Source organism: Oxyura jamaicensis, chromosome 17 (assembly GCF_011077185.1).
Source record: "Oxyura jamaicensis isolate SHBP4307 breed ruddy duck chromosome 17, BPBGC_Ojam_1.0, whole genome shotgun sequence".
NCBI classification, from domain to species: domain Eukaryota; kingdom Metazoa; phylum Chordata; class Aves; order Anseriformes; family Anatidae; genus Oxyura; species Oxyura jamaicensis.
Genome location: NC_048909.1, coordinates 9203954 through 9223641, shown reverse-complemented (window position 1 = coordinate 9223641; position 19688 = coordinate 9203954). Strand labels below are relative to the sequence as shown.

Here is a 19688-nt window from a genome sequence, read left to right as displayed (position 1 = left end):
CTAAATTGCCTCTGCTTGTTGAAAGCGGAGCCATAGATGGATTCGTCAGAGGTCTGAGCAGTTTTATGTAGAAATTTTTGAGCAACTGCAGCCCCTGCCATGGACATTGCGGCTGTCCAGGGAGCTGCATCCCCTTTCTCTGCCTCAGGCTGAAGGCTGTGGTGCCTGGGTCCCCAGTGCCTGTCTTCTGAGCTCTCCTTCATATGTGACCATGGAGTAGCACTGCAAGCTCGCCAGTTCGTCAGTGCTGCCCCACATTTGGTCTGTGGGGTTGCTCTCAATGAATGCTCCTTTCGAGTGGTGTTTCATGAGGCTGTGCTGGGGAAGGCTCCGTTCGTGCACCCTGCAGCACTTTTGTTCCTCATGGATTATTTTTAAGGTTGGGAGGCATTCTGATGGCAATCGCTTGCCTCTTGGTCATGAGACTTGTGTTTAGAGGACAGAAGAGGTGCTTAAAATGCGTTTTGGGAGGAAAAGCCTTGTGTCCTATGTGTGCTCTCCCTCAGCACGGCCCCTTGCAGAAGGGCGCTCAGCTCCCGGCCAAGAGAGAGCGGTGCCCACGCCTGCAGAGCCGCACAGCCCAGCTCCGGAGGCAGTGCCTGCCTCTCCCTACGCACTCGGCCGTTAGGAGACCCCACAGGGATGTCACTCAGAAGGAAAAAAAAAAAAAAAGAAAAGAAGGGGTAATGACAACTGTAACCCGGTAACCATAAGAGCTGTGGGAGGAGAAGCAAATAAATGATGATTATATATATTTTAATAAATATAGAAAGCGAAAGGGCAGAATTTCCTGCAGGGCTCTGTTCAAAGGCAGCAGCTGATGGGATCAGGGCTGGGCGTGGGCCAGCAGCTTGGAGACCCATGTGCTCTTGGGGGGGCTTGTTCTTGTTGTGGGGGAAGAGAAGGGGATGGGACTCCTCTTCTGGAGGGGGAGGTCAGGGCCCAGAGGGTGAGAGATGGCACGGGCTGGCTGCCAAGCATGTCCTGCACAGCGTGCAAGGAAGCATCAGAGGAACTCGGGTTGTGTCCATCCTCATCATTGACGCATACAGTCAAAAACAGTGGTAAAATCCTAAAACACGCTGCAACAAGCTGCCAGCCTGTGGGGTGTCCTCTGAGGCAAAGCTGTCTCCTGGGTGCTAAGGACCAGAACCACGTTCGATGAGTTCCACAGGGCAGGTGGCTGGGCACGGCTGCAGCTGGTGCAGGCAGGCACCTGGGCTGTCGCTGCTCTCCTGAATGTGCCTTTGGTCTCTGGGGACCGCAGTGTCAGCAGCAAAGCTTTACTGTGTGCCCTGTGGGGAAATACAGCGAGGGAAGAAGGAAGGAGATCAGACCAGAACGTGCATGAGAACGCTTACCGAAGAAAACTAAGGCTGGTGCAGCTCTGAGAGCTGGTGGAGCACGCTCCAAGGGACAGTTGTGCTTGCTGAAATGGCACTGTGACTGCGTCAGGCTGCAGCTTAGTGTTAGAAGAGAGCGACAGGGAGGTTTCGGGTGGATCACGCTCGGCTTGATCCCAGCTTCTGTGTTCCCAAGACGCAGAGCAGTAGGGTGTCCCCCTCGCGGCGCGCTGCTTGCTGCGGGGAGCCGGCCAAGCTGGGGGAGAGACGGTGTCGTAGCGATGAAGTGGAATAGTGTTGAGGCTTCCATATGCTGATTACAGCGTGCATTTTTAGTTGTACGTGGCTCTGGAGGAAGGAAGGGAAGGCAAGATAAAAATAAAGCTGCAGTCCTGTATTTAGCTATAAACCACTTTGGGATTTTTTATTTTTTTTTTCAGTAGTATTTGAAGACTATGCAATAAGCAAGCTTGTTCATGAATTTTTTATTTTATACCACTATTGCTTGGAAGAACTGTGTTGCTGTGGCATTTCTGTAGCTCAGAATCCCGATGTTTGGGCGGAGAGGAGGGTTGCAAATTCTCTGCACCGATGTAAGGAAATCTGTGTGCACTGCAGCAGCACTTTTTTTCATGAAACATTGATTTGCAACACATCTTAAAGTCACTGTGTAAGAAAGATGTCTTTATCAAATAGGTGCGTGCAGTATTTGTCTTACCAAACCTTCATCTGAAGCCAGAATAAAGAAAGGTGCCAAACTTTAAAATTTGTGAATGGTTCTATACGTGAGGATAAAAAAGGAATGTATGCAAAATGTAGGTGTTACTGTGGATGTGAGAACAAGCTCAGATGCAAATACATAGCAGAAATTGTGTTTCCAAAGATACTGTATCGCTGGATTTTATTACAATTTCTTAGAAGTAATAAAGTACATTGGCAAATATTTGCTTTGCCTCATGAATTTGATGCATGATCTGAGGCCAAAAGAGATGGATTAATTTTGTTTTAAAAGAGTGATGTGGAGTTAAAGGGGCAATCAAACAAAGGCTTGGCATTTGAAGAGGATGGCCGTGCACAGATAAGGGTGCCCTTAGCTTTCGAGTGGGTGCAGGGTCACGGCAGCCCTGCCTACCCTCACCCTACCCGCATCAGGAAGGACGCGATGGAAGCTCTGCGTAAAGGTGCCCTGCCCACATGGCAGTCCATGTGTCCAGAGCTGGGCAGCCTTAGCTTTCTGCCTGTCCTCTGGGAAAGGAAGCAACATGCGCGCTCCTTTAAACAGGCACCTAATAATCAAAGGCGATTACTGTGTGTAACAGGCCACTTCAAATGCAAATACAATTGCCCACAACTGGAGTCAGAACCTGGCTCCCCATTTTAAAACATGCAGTATAATAAGTATATAATAATGCTTTTTCTTATTTATTTTTATTTTTTCTCTCCTTGAAAGTCCAAGCTTAGGTTGCTGTCCTGGCCTCACAGCAACAATAAGTCTCAGCTGGACCTGTGCTTTGCTGGGGGTGGCCTGGTGAAAGGAGGCTTTTGGCATAGCTATGGTTGGGCTCTAAGAGGAAAGACTTAATTGTGGCTTTGTGATTAGATTAGTGTTAGATCCTCTTTTGCAACGTGAGCTAGAGATGGACAGCTAACTTCTGTGCTTATATCAATTGATCCAGAGGGAGTCCTTGAGTTGTCAGGAATTTGGTCTGATTTCTCTTAAAGACCAAGTTTCAGATCAATTTTTATCTTAGAATAATCTCCCTGAAGCCCAAGGCCCCACACGGATGCATTACTCAGCACAGAGCCTCAGCTGCAGTGTGCATATGGTAGCTAAAAGGAACTGAAAAGCTCTGGGGGTGTAGAATTAAGTAGCAAAAAACCTAGTGAAAATCATCTGAAGTGCTGGGAGCGAGCTGCGCTGTCTTCTGGGGCTGTGTTCAGCAGAAATATTGCATGCTGGTTGCTCTTCCTGAAAGTTACGACCAGCAGCTGCTCGGGACTTCGGAACCTGGTCAGCAGGGGAGTTACATATGAGGGTTGAGTTGGTAGAAGAAGGAGATGAACTGGGGAGCCTTGGATCTCTGCAGCCTGCAGCAAGAAGTTAGATGTCTGCTTGTTGATAATCTACTGTCAAGCTATTTGAAGCTTTTTTATTATTTTTTTTTTCCTTTTTCTCCCCTGTATGAGCTTGTACACTACGTACCGGAGGCCAAGCGATGGGAAGGTGGTAGGAGTGAGTCTTGGAGAGGCTTGGGGTGAGCCCCTTGGAAGTGCCCCTGGCAGGAGTTGGACTATTTCAGCTGTTTGCATGCCTCTCACTTCAAGCTTATGTGTGATGGCAAAGAATTGTCTTACTGCAGAGGTGCCACATTCCCTCTTCTGAGCTCTCCCCCTCCATCCCGCTTTCCACAAAGGGCCTGTGACATTGGAGTGACTCTCATGGCGCAGATTAATTTGTAATTGAAGTCAGGACCCAGAGGCTCAGGAGCAGGGATCTCACCTTGTGTGCCTGTACGTTGTCTCTACAGGACTGAATTTTGTTGCCTTGTGAAATTAGCTTAACTCTCATCAGCTCTAATTAGCAGCTCTAGTTGACACGGGGAGCAGCGTAGGACCCATGTTCTGTTTGGTGAGTGTGGTTTGACAAAGGAGAGCAAAGACCAGCTCTTAGCCATCTCGAGTGCCAGTCTGGGAGCTGGCTGAGCTCCGTCTCTTCGCTGTGCGGCAGGAACAGGCTGCGTGTAGGTGACCGTACAGAGCCCTCTTTGTCTGAACCACCGCTTTGGATCTCTCCCAGGCATCGCGATCCCCCGCACCCCTGATCAGAGGCGTGAGCGCGCCGAGGGACGGGTGATGTATCCTCCCGGCCATGACGCTTGGCGGCTGGACAGATGACTGAGTCATCAGCCTTCGCGGTTTCTCATTTAATACCGGGACTGTCCGGATGATTTAAGTGCCGGCAGTCCGGAGAGGAGGTTGTGCTTCTGCTCCCAGCACTGCCGGGGAGCCGTCTCCTTGTCTCTCCACCATCCTTACTTTTTTTCCTCGTGGGGGGGGGGGGGGGGGGGCGGGGGGGGGGGATCCGCCTTTGGCTCTCGGCTGTAGAGCTCCCCAGCGAGCTGCCTTATTTCCCCTTGCCTTTTCCAGTGCCTCCTCTTCTTGCGCTGCCCTGCGCAGCGAGCCGAGCCGGGGGGGAGAGAAGGGGGCGAGCTCTGCCCCCTCCCCAAGCCCGAGGCCGGCGGAGCCCCGCGGGCGTCCCCATGCCCCCGGGGGGGGCGCTCTGCCGGGGGGGCGCCGCCGCCGGCCCCGCAATGTAAATGCACGGGCGGTGCGTGCGGGGCTGCGGGGGGGTGGGAGGAGGTGCCGGGGGGGGAGGGGGGGGGGGGGGGCCGGGCCGGGCGGGGCCGGGCCCGCCCCCCCCCCCCCCCCCATCTCACCGCCGCTGCCCCCTCGTCTCCCGCAGGCTCTCGTCGCCCGGCGGCTGCGGGGGCCGCGGGAGCGGGCTCATCCTGGACATCGCCGCCCTGAAGATGACGGAGCTGGAGTCCGAGGTGCTGCCCCTGCCGCCCCGCTACCGCTTCCGCGACCTGCTGCTGGGCGACCAGTCCTTCCAGAGCGACGACAGGTTCGGGGGGATCGGCCACGGGCCGGGGGGGACACGGACCCGGGGGGGACGCATGTACCGGGGTGGAGGACAAGTATCCGGGGGGGTGGGGGGGGGACGCACGTACCCAGGGGGGTCACATACCATGGGTGGGGGGGGGACCCAGGTACCATGGTGGGGACACACGTCCCCAGGGGGGACACACGTACCTGCGGCCGGGGGTCGCATCCCGGGGCCCCGCAGAGCTCTCCGCGGTGCTGAGCGCGCCGGGTGCGGAGCTCTCCGCGGTGCTGGCGGCGGCCGGGGGTGGGCGCCGGGGGGTGTTGGCTACGTCGGGGTGCTGGGGTGGGTTTGGAGGAGCTGGGGGGCAGGAGGAAGGGGAGGGTGGGCCTGCGGGCATGTCCCGGGCAGCTGGCACTGTAGTGTGCGGCGCTACAGCTCGGGTGGGGGGCATGGGGAGTGTGGGGGCATGTTGGGCACGGAGCTGTGGGGGTACCGGGGCAGCAGACGTGGAGACGTGAGGGTCTGCTGGGCAGTCTGCTGTCCCTGGGAGTCCCATTAAGGGATGGCGAGGATGAAAGGGGGTTGGGAGATGGGTAGCGTCCAGATGGCGAGGTGAGGGGCTGGTGCAACTCCCCGTTCAGCCGTGTGCATGAGTGCGTACGTTTATTTCAGAAGTAAACCTCAGCCAGCCTGTTCTCAGAGGCTGTCTTTGCGGCAGGGAATGCCGATAGGAGCAGATTGACTCGAAAGAGCTGCTGTGAATGTGGCACAACTCTCCCTTTCTTGGGCTGTCTAGGGAAATGGGCTTTGTGGCTTGAGCACCAAGCCTGCTGTTCCTTCCTGGCTGGCGGGGGCTTATTGCTAGGTTGACTGAGCTAAAGCGAGAGAAGGGATGTCATGAGTGACGAGTGAATTCCATAAGAGGAGCAATTACGTGGAGAACAACAAGAACAACAAGAACAACTGTCCTTTCAAGTGTGTTCATATGATAAAATTCAAGGAGCTACAGTGCCAGTGGGGAATCAAAAAGATTGTCATCTTTTCCCATCAACTGACAGCATGATGTGAACGGGGAGAACTGTAACCCGTGTTGAAAACACCCCTTCTATTGCTGCTGAGATAGCTTCTGGGTAGCTGCTGTTTATCTGGCACACCTGAAACAAAGCTTTTGGTGCGTCTGTGTTAAAAGGTAGTCTCATTATTTCATGCATAAATGTCAGACAAATGTATATGAAATCGGGTTTGAGAATGTGGGATTTACAAATGTTATAAATAAGCATTCCTAACTTTTATAGCTGCATAAAAATTGGTCTTTCTCAAAAATGAGTCTGTGATCCTTATGCTTTTAAAGCCCAGATTTCCCTAACAGGCACTTAAACATTAATATAGTCTTATGGTATCAAGAGACAGGTTGTTTGGAAATTCCTGCTGCAGAAAATATCTGAATTTCAGAATGGTTATGATACGGTTCATTAGAATAAGTTTGAAGTTCAGCATTTCAGTAGTTTTCATATATAAGCATTTTAATGGAACAGAAATGCAGAAGATAGAAATTACAGATTGTGTTTCTTCTGTGTTTCACTGCCATAACCCTTAGTTTTCCTTTTCATCTAGATTTGAATGTTTCAGATTCAGAATCTCTTTAACTTTAGCATGGAGATACTCTGGGTTATTTTGGCAAATTCATTAGCCTTATTTCTCAAGGTGTCTTTGTTTCACTGCCTAGGTGGGCTGTTACGTTTAGCTGTTTGGCTTTCCCTTCATTTAGAAAATAACTTCACAATGTTTGGGAGTGCAGATCTAGGAGCACACCTCTGCTGTTTGCGTGTGGTCTGCTTGACCCCACTGGGAATTTGGGGGGTGACTGCTGAGGGTTTTTGGCAGTGTCACTGCTCGACCTCTGTTTCCGTCCAAGTCCGTAGTGGTTCTGGGACCTTAGAGGTGAAGCAAACTCTCCAGAGTAGCTGTGACTGGTAGGTTAATCTGTTCCAAACCAACCGAATCAGTAGCTGATTTAGGCCAGCAGAAGAAAAGCAGACAGCCTTTTAGGCTATGCTGTGCTTATAAATACCGAGCAGCTCGGAGATGTGCTTTGAAGTGCTTTGCTACAGCCCTGAGATGACTGTGGTATATTTATTAATCCATCCTCATCAGAGAGGATGCTGAGGAGACACCAACCCTGATCCGAGGTAAAAGAATGAGGTAATGCTGGAGCTTGAGGAGATTGCTGGAGCTTGATGAGAGCTTGCTGGAACAAGTGGGTAATTAGAGAGATGTGGTGTGGCAAGAGGAGAGATCGTGTCCAGACAACCCACAGAACTGAAAGAACTAATCAGTGAATAGGCAGGTGGAAAACATGGTGCCTATTTTTCTTCTATTTTTGGACTGTGAAAGGTGAAGACAGTCAATCTAACCGAGTAAGGTTTATCCTTTGGCAGGTAGACCGATTGATGTGAAAATGAAAAAAATACTTTAAGTGTTGTGTGGAGGATGTTAATAAATCAGCCAGGAAACAAATAGGAAAAGACTGTCCTAGAGGAGCAGTGGGGGAGGTAAGTGGATTTGTGCAATAGGGAGTGAAAAGCCTAATGACAAGCAAATCTAGAATTATCAAATGGAAATGCTCCTTCCAACATCGTCTTATTCATGTTTGGAACTCGCTGCCGTGAAGCATCTGGAAGACTTGGGGCTTAGCTGTGCTTAAATGCAGTGCAGCTGTATTTAAATGCTGCGCTTGGCATTTTTGCAAGGCAGGTCATTTAGTTTATAGAAGGATTAACTGCCATTCAGTTCTACATTTCCAGAGGATACAATCTGCTGTCTCAAGGCAGAAATCTGACTAATGGGGACTGGGAGGTAATTTCTCTGGGGACACTTCTCTTTGGGAACACAGGAGTTGCCTCACTCACCTTTTCCAAGTCCTGTCTAGTTCAGAAGTTTCTTCCCCTCCTTTTGGAAGGTTCTGTCAATGTCAAAGATAAAGAGATTGGTTCTCCTCTGGGATGGCAGTGCTGCATGTCTTATCTCACTCATGTTTTGCTGTCGTGAAAGTCATGCAGAGCCACTGGAATAGAGCAGTGAAGCCAGAGCTTGTGGTGTCAGGCCTGTAAAAAAAAAAAATGATGAAGAACGGGGGGAACAAATCCTGCTTTGCCTGGCTACCCTTTCACCCACTTGGCACACAACTCTTCGGATTCTGGGAATCCTCTGTAACCGTGTGTGTGTAGGAGCAAGGCCAAGGGCTGCTGGTGGAAGGGAGAAGGAGCCGAAGGTAGGATCCCACCGGTGCTGCAAGCTGGGGCTTCTCCAGCAAGGAGGGCTTCTGTTCCGAAGTGATCCCGGTGTTTGCTGGTTAAAGGCAGCTGAGAAAGCACGTCTGCTGAATTGATAAATATTGTTTCATACCGCAAGCTGTGGCATCCCTTTGATCTTTGCTGCCCTGACTACAGCAGTTTTTGATCTCATGTGTTCTCTTTTCTTGGGCAGTGCTGACAACTGGGTTGGGGCATGCTTTAAAAAAAAAAGCCCATAAATAAAATTAAACTGTATCTCAGAGCAGCACCATTAGGAACTTATTGTTGCCTAATTTAAGTAGTCTGAATACTTTCCAGAAAATCATCATCATCACAAGCCACAGTCCTATTTACAGTAGCAAGAATTAATGGATATCACTTTGATTAAGTGCATTTTCTGAGACTAATTATCAGCAAAGAAACGTTCTGATGGGTGAGGAAGCTTGGAAGATCTGCTTTTGCAGAAGAATACAGCAAGATCTCTATAAAAATTTTAATGTCCCTTTTTCAAATCAAAGATTTTTCATATGTTGCATAACCAGGAAAAGAGAGGGTTTTAGCAACTAGGGCAAATTCTTTTAAATTTCTGCTTCCAAGTTAGATAGATTTTGAAAGCTTCTCCCTCTATTAAGAGGTGGCAGGTTAGATTATACATGGCAAAAGCAAGCAGTAGTGCTGAAATTTCAGACTTGTAGGATATTATACTCGTAGTTTCATGCTAACATGCCCAAAGTGACATCCTCATCGGATGCATCATTACATTAATGAAAACGAGCCCAGTTTGGTGACTTTCTGTCAGGTTCCTTGAATATATCTGCAGCTGAATCCCCACTTCATTGCCATTTGATTTAATGGGTAATTTCTCTCATTTTATTTGGAAGATGTGGATAGTAATTGAAAAATCTCCATTTGTGTCCAGAAGCTAATGATGTTTATTTCTGTGATGGTGAGGTAATGGTCAATATTTTAGGTTTTGGCCTGCAGTGTCAGTTCAGGCTGTACTGGCTGTACTAAGTGATAAAGGTTTGTGCTTGGATTTAGGAGATCCAGCTCTGCTGCCCCTCTCTGCCACAAAACTCCTCTGGCTGAGGCTCTCCATTTGCCAGAAGTTTGATCACTTGCTTGAGAAAGAAATATTTATTGCCTAGTACCCAGGTCCACCAATAAGTCACTGTTAAGACCCTATTTTCACCAGCCCTGTGAATCTCACAAAGGGTGACTCAGTCTCACTTGTGATGCCTGAGCCCTGCTCCAAATTGAGTAATAAATAACTCGGGGGAAGATGCTGGGATCCAAAACCGAAATGTACAAGTGCCTGTGTGACCACTCGGATTGAATTGCATCTTCTCTGCTTTTGCCACCTGGCAAAGCAAAATCAAAACTCGTATTAATGGGATTAAGCTGTTTTCCTGAGTCAATGCTTTGTCAGAAAGCCTTGGCCTGGTGCTACTCAGGAAAGTACGGGCTCCTGGAAGCTCAGGCAGCCTCTGGTCCTCACACCCCTCCCCGAGCCAGCCCATAGAGCTTTGCTAGAAAAGGCCGGGTGGGTGGTGAAGCTGTTCCCAGAGAAAATGCCAACGTGCCAACATAACCTGCGGCTACACTGTGCCAGCAGGGGCTGTGGATGAGACCCAGTTCAGTCCCCAGGTGCCACCTGAGCTGTCGGGGGGGGCTGAATGCAAGCCTCGTGGGGCTGCTCCCAGCTCCCAGACAGCGGGCAGGGGCACCCCGGGCCACCAGCCACCCACGGGAAGGTGCCTTTGGCCCCAGCAGGGAGAGCTGACAGCAGTGCCCACAAACACTACACAGGCAGGGCTGCAGCAGCTCCTTGCCCTTCACACAGGCAACACCAAAGTGCATTGCCATGGGGTCATCAGCCCGGCTCCTGGTGGGATGTGTGGGAGGGCAGAGCGTGCTGGGAGCCTGGGGTGGCTTTATAAAACAGATACGGCTTTCCCTCTGTTTGTAGATTATTGTGTTTTTATTGATATATGGACTTCTTAATTGCGGTTTGCTTCTTCAGTTGTTCTGAAAGGCTTTAGTGATGATTACTAATAGGGTGTCTTAACTGATGTGCTGCTCAGGGTTTTTCTTGAATTGAGGTTTCCTTGTACCTATTGATGTGCCGTTGAGTATTCATCTTAAGGCAAGAACCCCTGGACATCAGCAGGAATATTAGTAAAGTTATGAAAGTAATAGAGTACGAGAAGAAATGCACTTCTCTTACAATTATATCTATTATTTTATAAGCAAAATGTCATTACTCTTTTCAGGGATATTGCTTTTACTGTCAGCAGCGGGCCCTTGCTGGCAATAAAAGCGAGTGCACATAGCAGCCTCGTGGAATGAGCGGAGGTGTCCCAGGAGTGATGCAGTACGTACAGCTGTGCCATGATGAAAGGGAAGCACAACATTGATTTTCAGTTATTTAGCACAACTTAAGACTAAGGGCTCCAATTTCCATCCCTCCCTGGTGTATTTTCTCCGGCTTATTTACTTTCAGCTTGGTTTCCATTCAATTTGTTGGGAGCGTGGGGAGCAGAGCTCCCCGGGGGCGGCGAGGCTGGGCGGCGTGGCGCGGTGCAGGCAGTGTCACCCCGGCTGAGGATCCGTCCCCCAGCTCCTGCTGCGTGCTGGAGCACAGGGAAAGAGCAGGGACCTGCGCATGCAGTCAGAGGAGCATCAGGTTCCCTGCAGGACAAAGAACCACGCTGACAAAAGGAGGATTTTTGCTCCCTTTGACGAGTTGTTAGGGCAGAATTGCCTTTCTGCTTGCTGCTCCCAGGAGCTCCTGGGCATGGCTTGGCAGCCACTTGAGCGTGCTGGTACAGAGCAGAAATCACACACAAGCCAGTGAAAGAAGCTTGGCTGCGTGTAAGATCTCGGCACAGATCTACATGGGACCTGGCTCCCTTTTGCACCAGGGAAGCGTCAAGAATATGAGTCTGTGCCCATGGATCTGGCCAAGCAATTATGATATTTGTCATTGCAGCAAACCCTGTGCTTGCAGGAATTAATGCGAGGGCTGCCGCCAGCTTTGGGGAGGTTGGGAGGTCAAACCGAGACCATGGTTGTCACATCTACTGCGATGACAGCACGAGAAACAGCTTGGCAGCTCTAGCTGTAATTGCAGAGAATGCACTAAATTTTTTCTGCTATGTTTTCCCACCACTTTAAGTCACGGTTGCATCTTTGTTCCTGAGGGAAATAATTCACTGCCATTCTGAAGGTGGTGCTCGTTCCTTTTCCTCTGCACTGCCTGCTTGGGAGACGGGTGCTGGAGCCGTGGCCTCCTGCAGCCAGCCCTGCCCCTCTCGCAGACCTCTGCATGGTCACGGTAGGACGGATCACAAGCAGATCCTAAATAAATCGGTCAGAAAATCCCCGTGTAAGGCACAGCATCACAGAGACCTCATTTTGAGGTAGACTGTGCAGCACACAGGTTTAGAGAGAAATAAGGGACCGCAGTTTGAACTCTCTCTTTCTGAGACGTTCCACTCAGGGTTAATTTTATAGTCTACTATTTTCAGCTCTGCTTATCAACAAGGAAGTGAACACATTGCCTGCCGAAACCCTGCAGCTAGTGCAGATTTCCTTGCCATGCTGCATTTGCCTCTGCTCCGTTGGCACCAGCTTGGATCGGTAGCAAAAACTACGGGCATTAATTTGCAAAGAAAATGCTTCGTGTTCCTCTTTCCTGGCAGCTCAGTTAATGGGTTGTGCAGGCACCGTACAAATGTCTCACCAGGTACTAGTGAAGCTGTGCTGGCCACATTTGGCACAGGAGGGCTTGGCAGTGCCGGGCACTTCGAGGCTGAGCAGCACCAGCCCAGGAGCCACTGGAACCAGAGGTTTCTTCTGGCATAGTTTTGTTACTGGCTGGATTATGTCGGTAGGAGACAGCTTATCTCACATTCCTTCTTATCTGGCAGAGGGTTTGGAGTTAAGGATGTTCTGGTGCCTCTCACTTTGTATAAAACATGATGCTGAGTTTTCGTGTGCTGTCATTACCTTCTTTCCTTTCTTTTTGGGAGCATTTAGCTGCTGTTAGAGCGAGCACAGCTGCCTGTGCTACCGCAGGGGGCTGATCAAAGCCCAGCCAGCATGAGAACACTGCTCCTGCGGGGCTGGCGGTCCCTGGGGAGGCAGCGCCTCGGTGTCCCCGTCCCAGCACCTTACTTCGTGTCCTCACATCTCCCCTCTACAGCTGGGGGAGGAGGCTCCCTGGGCTGCAGGTCCCCTGGGTGCATTTCAGCATCACCCCTTCAATGTTTCTAGATGATAAATGCTTGATAATGAAGGAGCTGGTGGTGACAGAGTTGAAATATGGGGCTTAAGTGTTGGGGGGGCAGATAGGTTGTGAACCTGAGTGCTTTACTAGAGGATTAAAGTAAAAAAAGACATAACTGCACCAGTTATGTTAGCTTTCAAGCATCCTGAAGCATTATTTTCTGTTCTAAAGATTACCTCAGACCATTCATTGTGGGTGACAGATGTGCCCTGCAAGGGCCATCTGCAACTTTCTGGGAGAACTGCGGGAGCTTCGAGTCCCTTTGCCTCCTTGGGCTTACCATGGGGCCTCTTGTACCTGGTCAGAGCTCCGGCAGGGCTCCAGCGGCTGCTGCCACCGCACTGCGTCCCCGGCGTGTCCCAGGGGGCTCGTGGGGCACGTGTGTGCCGGGCGCTATGTCATATCTGCTCGTGTCAACGCTTTCTTTGTCACAAATGACATTTGCTGCTGTTCTTTCATAACACCGTGGCAGAGCCCTCTTGAGGACAGCGCAAACACGACTCCCGTCGGACCGAGCTCCCGGGGCCCCTGGTAGAAAACTCTGATTTTATTATTCTCTCTGGAATGTGTCCCTGTCATCCGTCTTCTAGCTTCTGGCTGTGGCTTCGCACACAGCTGGCAGCAGTGGCTTGAAATCGCTGTCTGTGGTGTGCAGGGGGAGCCTGGTGCTGTTGTCTTCCTGGCTGTGGTTGCTGAAGCTCTTGGAGTTAAGTGTGGAAGTTGAGCTTGTGCTCCCCCTTCCTCCTGTGCCTCCTGCTTTTCTTCACACATGGAGTGTTTGTTTCTGGTTTGCAGACGGCTGTGACGGGAGCCCTCCCTGTAACACTGATAACTAATGCTGCCTGTTACAATAGGACTTAATATATGTATGTATCATTTTTAGGTTGGGTTGAACATCTTCCGTGACTGATCTGGGAATCCAGTCGCACTGGGTTTTGTTAAGCAGATGCTGTTTGGGTGGGGATTTCACCTGTGTGCGTTGCTGTGATGCTCTGCTGCCGCTGCTGCCACGTGTGACTGTCACCCGCGGCGCCACGCGTCGAAGGCCCCGGCTTTGCGGTGCCCTTGGGCAGGGATCCGCGGGGGCGCGCAGGGAGCGACTGCGCTCCAGCGGCTGTGCTTAGATCAGTGACTGCGCCTCCTGCAACCCACGCAGGCTCGAGCAGGAGCAGGATTATTGCTTGGCGAACGTAGCAGCTACCTTCAGGCAGGGAGTGATTGCTGTCTGGGCTGTGAGTTTCCCTTCTGGGCCGCGGGTAGGTCGGTGGCAGGGCTGTTCTGCGTGTCTCACGGCCGTCCCTGGGCTCTGGTGGTGGCTGTTAGCAAAGTCATTGCTTTCGTCTGTCCTTGCTGCACTCGGTTCCTGACCTGGGGTCGATGCAGGAGGGATTGATTCGGGAGCAGGGCTTCTTGATGCTGTGCTGCTGCTATGGCCCTGCTGGCCCTCTGCGAGCCATTGCTTGCCAAGCTGCCGAGGAGAACGTCTCCTCTGTCGAGGAGAGGAGCGTTTCTGGGGAGCAGGTGGTGAAGATGTTCAGCAAATGTCAGCTTGAGACCTTGCCATTCTGTGGGCAGGAGTGACATCGCTGAGAAATGTGCTATCCTGTCATAAAGCAGAAAGAAAAAAAAAAATCAAACAGCTCAATGTTTACGAGGAAGGGAGGCCTTTGCCAAAAGCGGCTGTTTTTCCACCCCTGGGACTGGTGGAGCGAGAGCTTCACGTGGGAGCCCCGCTCCAGCAGGCAGCAGCACGGCCGGGACGCGGCACATCGGTGGCCGTGCCAGGCACCGTCCCCTTGCCATGGGGCCAGCTCCTCTCGTTGTTTTTTCTTGTTCCCAGCTTCATCCAGCTCTGTCACTGGCCCAGGGCAGCTGGGGCTCAGGCTGCGCTGCCACTGATGGCTGACACCAACGTGAGCTCCGTGGCTTCCCGTGGGGCATCCGGCAGCTTGCGCCTTCGAGGAAGGCTCTCGGCATGAGATTTCTGGCTGTTAGGACGTCAGTGTCAGGCCAAGCCGTGCTGTGGTACTTCTAAACGCCTTAATAAATCACCACAAGCTATTTAATTGGAAACTGGCCCTCTCGCTGCACGCAGCATGCTACTCCGTGTGTGTGTGAAAAAGCTTAAACGGAAAGCTCTCCTGTGGACAGATGCTAAATACATTTTTTCAAAGCTAAAATGCTTTGTACACCATCTAAAACTTCCTTTCAGGCCGGCTCTGGGTGTGATTGCGGGACCGGGGCTGGGGAGAGCTGCGCAGCCCTAAAGAAACTCATCCACCCAGTGTCCACGTGTCAAAGTGTGAAGTGTGTAATTACCTCTGGGCTAATAGCTCCGTATGGGAGTATTGCTTGAAAAATTTCTAATTTAATAAAATGGGTAGTAATCGGTTATTAGAAGAGAGCTTAATTGAAATAATTGCAATGCATGCTAGTGTACTAATTTAGCTTGGTATTTATAATGCACAGTCACATTGTTTGTTCAAGGCTAGAGGAAAGGGTATTAGGAGGTGCTCATATTTCTCAGCAAGAAGTTACAGCTGGTCCCTGGAAAGACATTTATTTGTTGAAGCTATTTAGTCACTGTTCCCAGGCTTGGTTTTTGAAGACGGGCTCGCTTCATTACAGTTTGATGCAATTACGCCCACGCTGTTGAGAGTGGAGGCCTTCTCTGACACTTCAGTTCCCACTTCGGATGACTTTGGATTGGTCTTTCTAGTCATCCGGAGCAGCGCCGCCTCTCTGGCGTGGTGACATGCGCTTCCTGACACGCTCACGCACACATACGTGCATGAGTGTGCTCGCCCACCAGCCGGCATGCAAGCAGGAAAGGGGACGCTTGTCTTTGCTGTGCACCTTCTCTTCCCCTCTCGCCTCAAGTTCGTCACTGCCTACATACGTGCCTTCAGTTCCAGTTCGCTAAATCGGCACCATGAGGTTTCCCCGTGCAGAGAAAGAACTTAGAGAATCCCTCTGGGCTGGGCTGATCCCTCGTGCTGCCATCGCCGAGCTGTCGTACAGCCGTGAGCTGGAAAGCTCTGCTGCAGGAGCTGACACCCTTGGGGTCACTGAGAGTGCTGCGTGGTGGAGGGACGGTGGCACGAAGAGCCGTGAGGTCTCACGAGCCTCATCCACAGCTGGCATCCAGCAATTGCTCCTCTTCGTCTTTCTCCAAAGTGCTTTTAACGCTCAATATTGTCACTTCGCTCGGACTTCCCACAGCATCTGCACTTAGAACGGCCCAGTGCTGATGGAGAGGTTTATTGCCAGCAGCCATTGGGCTAAAATTGAGAGGAAAAACAATTTCTGGGCTGCTCTTGTTATGGTCTCTAATGGGAGATATTTCTTTCTTACTAGGAACTTTGCTTGTAAATGCATTTTAATGCCGGATGCAATGCTTTGTGGCTACGAAATGTTCAGAGCTGCCTTCCAGGGTCAAAAGTGGTGCTACAGAGATTTCTGCTCACGGACGTGCGCAGAGCACATTGCGCATGTATGAAGGACAGGCGCTTCCCGATGGCATGAGATAAAAACGGACAGAAAAACAAAAAGCTGTGAAAAAGAGCAAAGCCCTGCTATGAAATCCTTGAGAAAACTGAACCCAATGTCTCCCTCTCGGGTGCCCAGGGCCATTCTGGCGGCTCGTGGCAGGGATGGCAGGCATGGAGCCGGGGTGTGCAGGCTGCAGCAGCAGGACGGTGCCAAGGGACGCTCACGCTGCCTGTGCTGTGTCTGTGGAGCTGGTGCTCAGCTCAGGGCCAAGGCAGAAATCCATCCTGGCAGATGCACCGTGCCTTAGGAGGCTGGTTAGGTGCATCCAGGGAGATCCGTTGCACAGAGAGGCTTTTCTGCCTCTGTGCTGTACAGAAAAGTGTCCTCGTCTTCTGCGATGTGGAGCTGGGGATGCGCTGTGCTGCAGGCAGGCATTCCAGCTTAGGATTTAAGGCACAAATTGTATTCAGCATGTAACTTCGCTGAAGCGAATGGCACCATGCCACGCATGGATTTGCCCTGCCGAATACTGCTGCTCCCGTCCCCACGGGCAGCTTTGCCGCCTGGTTCTGTGCGCGGCTGAGATCGGAGGGACCGTCCTCCAGAGCCAGCGGAGCGGAACACGGCCCCGCCGGGCTTCTGGGGAGGGAGGAGGCAAAGGAGGGCCCTTCGTCTCTGCTGCAGGGGAATCTTTAAAATGAGGAAAGAATGAGATGAAACGCATGCTTGGATGAGTCCCATGCCCTTTTCCAGCACCGTGGGTGCTTTTCGGTGTGCCCATGTTCGCTTCTAATGATTTAAGAGAGCACAGCGGGTGCTGCTGCTGGTCGGGTGCATTAGTGAGCGTGGGATGGTGCAGAAATCGGCTTTGGGACCTGGCGGCTGCTTTTCTTGAGCAACTTTTAGGAGTTTTAACTATTAAGACACCTTCTAAGGCCTTTTTCCTTGCTAAGCTGCTCTGTTTCCCACTGCCAGGTCTTATGGAGAGAAGGGAGAACAACGGAAAGGGCTGGTTCAGATATTAACAAATTCATGATATAATTTAATCTTGATCACATTAAACAAACTTAATGATCAGAGAGTTTCTCACTTGCTTTAATGGACTCATTTCCAGATGATGAGACTGCAGGATCAGAGACGTATGTTGTAGATGTCTGTTTATTAAACAACCTTTCTTCCTGAAAGCTTCTGCCTGCCGAGAACGAATGTAAGTGGAGGGACACTAAGAAATAACAGTTTGCAGCTAAATCTTTAGGGAGACACTGTTTAAAAAATCAGGGTCTGTTGCTTTTTATTTATGCATGTCCTTACACAAGATACGAGAATAGGCCAAGACTTTTATCTTTTTAAGTGTGCTTTTCACTGTAAACGTATACAGTGAGGACGAGGTGTCCGCGAGGCAGCACCTGCTGTCAGACCAGCCCCTAGCAGGGACGTCCCCATCCCTGTCCCCGTGCAGGACTTGGTTATGGGGCTGAGCAGAAGCCGCTGGCAGACAAGCAGCAGCGTGGAGCCTCCTGGCTGGCTGCTGCCCACGGCTGTCGCTCAGCTCGCGCTCCTCGGCAGAAGGCAGCGCAGAGCTCGCGAACGGCAGCGCTCGGCTCCTCGGGGAGAACTTCAGGGGTTGTGCAGGGGGGCTCGGGGGGCCTCTCACATCAGGTGCGTGGTTCTTCATGCAGTGCTCCACGTGTTTTACTTGCTTTTTGCCAGAGCAAACCAAATGCAGGGGTAGCCAAGGACCGTCTCCATCCCATTAATGCGTGTTCGCCCTGGGGGTTCTCGTGGCCGAGCAGCACACAAGGAATGTTTCTTCTCCTTTCGATGTCCTGGTGCTGATCCCTGCTTTTGGCCATGGGTGTGAATAGAGGGGGCCTGTTTGTGCCCCCCAGTGGTACCTGGGCACAGCATGAGCCTTGTCATTGCACATCACCGGGATGTTGAGTGATGCCTGTCTCATGGCAGAGCTCAGCTACAGCATGCTGTTAATTGGTAAGCAGAACTTCCTTGCTGAATTTAAAATAAGAAATGTACTTGGAGGTCAATGGTCTGGTACAAACCCTGTTCTTGTCCTTCCCACACAGCCGGATGAGGCTGTCAGAAACTCCACGGAGTTCATGCCTCATTTCTGCAGCACATTGTGAATCTGTTTTTGTAGGGACTTGCAGTTTTCTCTCTCTTATATAACGTATTAGAAAAATGAGTGGTGACAGATACTGGAAATGTATGGCAAATGGTACGTCAAATGATCCCGCGGCCCTGGGGACAGAGGAAGTTTCTATTCCCGTGAGACACAGTTGGCAGAGCTGATGGAGAGTCCTAAGGCCTGAATTTCTCCTTTGAAGATTCATCTTTTAAAAAATAATTAAAAAAAAAAACTTTAAGGAAAGCTTCTAGATGCCAAAATTCTCTGCATTTTAAGCAGAACCTTAGATCCATTTCCTCAGTAAATACTGTTTTACAGTTTAAAGGTCATTTCACTAGAATTTTAATAGTTTAATTACAAAGTTTCTGGGAAAAAAAAAAAAAAACTCATGCAGAAAAGGCTCAGAATCCTTTAAAATTGCAAATTAGCAACCACTTTGTCATTCTGAAAGTCTCCATGGTGTGTGTTAGCAGCTCCGTGTTCTGCAAGCCCACCCCATGCCGCACACCCACCCTGGCCACAGGGACGTCTGCGTCCCCGCTGCACCGCGGGCACGGCCGGGCGCACCGAGCAGCGTGTGCGAGGCATTCTTTGGTTCATGGTGAAAAGGCACCGCACGAACGCTCGGGGTAACAAACACCAACAGTGCAAAGTTCGTTACGGCCGGCAGGCAGCGGGTTGCTGCTAACGGGGGGTGGTGGAAGGGGAGCGGGTCCACAGCCGCCGTGCCGCCCGTGGCACGTGGGGATCGCTCGCCACGAGCACCGCCGTGCAGCCCCGATGGTGTCGGCTCCGTCACTGCTCCCGTTAAACCCTGAGAGGTTGGTTGGTAGCAGCCTTGTTACGTGCTCGCCTGGAAAAGGGACTCAGCCGTGCCGGGTTGCTCTGCACTAGCTGGAGAGTTTTCATGCTTTGCTTGCAGATATATATGTAGATTTTACCCCAGGGCTTTTAATTTCCTCACTGACTCCAGCAGCTGTGACAGGTATACAGATACGTGGCCTTTTTCCTCTGGCCGTTTTAACCTGGCATTAGCTTTGTAAAGAAAATCGGGAAGAAATCACAAGTCCCTGTCAGGCTCCGGGGCCTCATTGCTCCACTCCTGAGCATGTAAAAGGCACCAAGAAACAGGAACCCGGTGCCGGAGGCGTCACGGCTTGGTAGGGATATTTATTCAGCATCTCTTCATGTCTGCTCTATTTCTTCTTCCGAAAGGCTCCGCCGAGCAGTCCCGAGTTAACATGCTGCTTTTGCAGCTTTCATGCTCGTCGCTGACGAGCCACACTTAGGGAGGTAAAAATGGGTTTGTAAAGGCTGCGATGACAGTTTTGGGATTCGGCACATGCGGCGCTCACGTCCCTGCTGTTACGCAAGCCCTGGCTCTGCGGGCACCACAGCCAGAGGGACCAGGGACCAGGGACCCACAGCCCCTGGCGCGGAGCCCGGCTGCATGGTGCTGGGCCCTGCCGGAGCCCTGGGCGTCCAGGGGAGATGCTCTCCCCTGTTGTACCCATGGACA

The 19688-nt window shown here is 51.2% G+C and overlaps 1 protein-coding gene across 7 annotated transcripts in view; it reads left to right on the top strand.

Annotated features, from left to right (window-relative positions):
• The window catches only part of KCNT1 (potassium sodium-activated channel subfamily T member 1), a 65373-nt gene that overhangs the window by 7616 nt on the left and 38069 nt on the right, over nucleotides 1-19688 (top strand). For 5 of the 7 annotated variants that reach the window (XM_035341223.1, XM_035341225.1, XM_035341224.1 and 2 more), the window contains exon 2: nucleotides 4807-4968. In XM_035341223.1, coding sequence (XP_035197114.1) covers nucleotides 4807-4968 — 162 coding nt within the window. Of the gene's footprint in view, nucleotides 1-4446; nucleotides 4672-4806; nucleotides 4969-19688 lie in introns of those variants that run through there. The other 2 variants (XM_035341227.1, XM_035341229.1) reach the window with 2 other exon arrangements.